The sequence below is a fragment of the Serinus canaria genome, chromosome Z (genome assembly GCF_022539315.1).
Source record: "Serinus canaria isolate serCan28SL12 chromosome Z, serCan2020, whole genome shotgun sequence".
Lineage (NCBI taxonomy): Eukaryota > Metazoa > Chordata > Aves > Passeriformes > Fringillidae > Serinus > Serinus canaria.
In genome coordinates this window covers 26,386,788-26,389,597 of record NC_066343.1, presented here as the reverse complement: position 1 = coordinate 26,389,597, position 2,810 = coordinate 26,386,788, and the positions used below count along the sequence as shown (strand labels likewise).

General features: G+C 55.4%; 1 protein-coding gene across 1 annotated transcript; it reads left to right on the top strand.

Annotated features, from left to right (window-relative positions):
* Window positions 1-1,047: 1,047 nt before the first annotated feature.
* Window positions 1,048-2,240, top strand: TUSC1 (tumor suppressor candidate 1). Its single transcript, XM_030237457.2, has one exon. The coding sequence runs from the start codon at window positions 1,048-1,050 to the stop codon at window positions 1,609-1,611; it is 564 nt and encodes a 187-aa protein (XP_030093317.2). The 3' UTR covers window positions 1,612-2,240.
* Window positions 2,241-2,810: the final 570 nt, after the last annotated feature.

Below are 2,810 nucleotides of genomic sequence, written 5' to 3'. Positions count from 1 at the left end.
CTCACACATTGTTTCTCCAACTTCAAATTCAGGGTCCATTCTCAGGACTCAACTGGTAATTAACTGAACATTGTACCATAAAGAAAAGCATGGTTCTCATCACAGACAGTTTACAAGCCAAAGAGTAAAATGCACAGAAAAGCCCATAATGATATGTAGTGTGCCGTCATGGTAATCCCAAAATGACTCCTTATCTACAGATATCAACATGTGTGGTTAGGTAATGAGCGACACACAAAGAGAATTGAAAGGACTTTAAGTAACAGTAAGAAGGCCCTGTGAATACTGGAGGACTGTGCAACCAGACCTGACAGTTAAACCTCTCCTTCTCAGGCAGAGAATTGCCTGGGCTGTCATATTCCACAGCAGCCCAAGCCTTTGTGTCCAGCTGTGCTCACCTCTGGGGTCTCCAACACAAGACTGACCTTGAACTGTAGTAATAGGAGGAGGGCCACAAGGTTAATGCCAGGGCTAGAGCACCTCTCACGCACTCTGAGAGGGTTGGGGCTGTTCAGCCTGGAGAAGAGAAAGCTCCAGGCAGACCTTACAGCACCCTCCAAAGGGGCTTTACAAGAAGTTTGGAGGGGCTTCTCACAAGGGCACGTAACAACAAAGCAAGGGGAAGTGGCCTTCAGCTGCAAGAGGGCAGGTTTATCCCAGACCGAAGCGAGTAACTCTTTACTGAGAGGCACTGACACAGGTTGCTTGGAGAAGCTGTGGCTGCTCCAGCACTGGCAGCTTTTAAGGACAGGCTGGACGCGGCTCTGGCCGAGGAGTGCGGGGAGGCGGCCCCGGCGGCGTACGGGGCCTGAGGGCCGCTCCAGGGGAGCCCGCCCGCGGTTACGGGGAGCGCGGGAGTGCAGCGCCCACCGCCCCCCCCCGGGCCCCTGCCGGCGTCCCGCGATAACAGCAGGGGCGCGCGGTGGGCCGCCCCGCCTGGCCCCGCCCCGCCCCGCGGGCTCAGGCCCCGCCTCGATTTGCATGCACCGGGAGCCCTCCCTCGGCTCGCGGCGGCTGCGGGCGGCGGCGGCGGCGGGCGCGGCACGGATGAGGCGCATGCGCGCGGTGGGCGGGCGCTGGGGCAGCGGCGCGGTGCGGGGGGGTCGGGCGGTGCTCGGTGCCGCCGCCGGTAGCGGCGGGGCCGCGGAGGAGGCCGAGGCGGGCGGTGGGCGGCAGGGCTGGCGGGGCGAGTCGCGGGGCTCGCCGCAGCAGCTGGCGGAGCGGTACGCGGAGTTGGCGGCCAGCCACAGCGAGGCGCTGCGGCAGCGGGAGGAGCGCGAGTGGCACAACGCGCGGCTGCGGCTGGAGAACGCGCGGCTGCGGCTGGAGAATCGCCGCCTGCGCCGCGAGAACCGCTGCCTCTTCCGACAGGCCCTGCTGGGGCCCGGCCCAGATAAGCCCCCTGCCGACCCGGGCGAGGAGGCGGAGGCCCTGCGCGCCCAGCTGGGGCGGCTGCAGGAGAAGCACCGCCGGGCCTTGCGGCATCTGCGGCGCTGCCGGGCCGCCGGCGGGCCCGAGGCCTCCGGAGCCGAGGAAGGGGAGCTGGAGGAGCTGCTGCTCGAGGAGGACGAGCAGCCGCTGGATAAGAAGAGCCTGGTGCCTGCCGTGTAGGTGGCCCCGGAGGAGGGGGCGGTGCCGACTGGTGCTGCCGGCCCTCCCAGTCGCCTGCGGGTAGGGTCGGGTTACGCCTTCTGCTCTGGTGTATATCCCCCGTGCGGCGCGCGGATTCTCACCTTCCTCTATCGAAACGGGGTCTTCGGACGGAAAGGGTGGAGGAAGAGCTCTGGTTTGTTAATCTTTTTCCCAGATGTATACCCAGGTTCATGTGGGAAGCTAAGGCTTGGAACACGAGAGGAATCTCTCAAAGCGGCTGTTGTGGAGAAGAGAACCGCGAGGAGCGCTTGATCTCATGTCATCCCACAGCATTGAACTGTGCCTCCTCTGGAGCTGTGGATCACCTTTTTTCTCTTGTGTTAGCGACCGTCATGTAGGCTTCAAGAGCCATGGAGACTGACTAGTTCTTAGTAGTTGGTGTATGTTAGGAAGAGGAGTGGAGCAAGCTTGAAAGCTTTTGTCAGTGCTCCAGTAAAAGTTGAGCTATGAATTGCCTTGGACACTTACTGCACAACACTATTTGTATTTGTAATGATGGCCTTCGTTCACCCTCACATGAATACTGATTTGAATTTCACATTTTCACACAAAACTGCAGCTACTAAATAAACTTATGATATTCCAAATGATTGTTTGAAGTGTGAATTTTTAACAAGGGCTTTTTGAAGCTGTAGGTGAAGCCTCCTTCGGGTCATTGCACTATACCTTCTCAAAGTCCAAATAGTTTTTGTTACTGTACCTTATTAATTATCTCCTATTGGAAGGAAATTAGTTATTGTTCAGACCTAGAAAAATTTGCTAGAAAATTTGCTGGTTTAAAGAATCCTTTTAAAAGAACTAAAGCAAGGCTTGATTTTGTTGTATTTCCTTAATTTTCATGTCATTTGAAGGCTGGATTATGCCTTCAGGTTTGAGGTTGGTTTCTTAAAACTTTAAAAGCCAAGGTCTGTTTCAGTTCCAGTTGAAACTAATGTGGAAAGGTGAAATTCCATCATTTTCTGTAAGTACCTTTGAGTGTATAACTACCGAAAAAAACCATTACTTCACATAATGTCAACATAACCCTCTAATCATAAATGTCTCTAGTTCTTGTTAAGTATGTATCTGCAGCTTCAAGTGCTTTCTCAAAATGGAAAAACAATTTGGCACAGTGCAGTCAATGGATGGAAAAGTGGGGGTGCAGATGTCTGGTTATG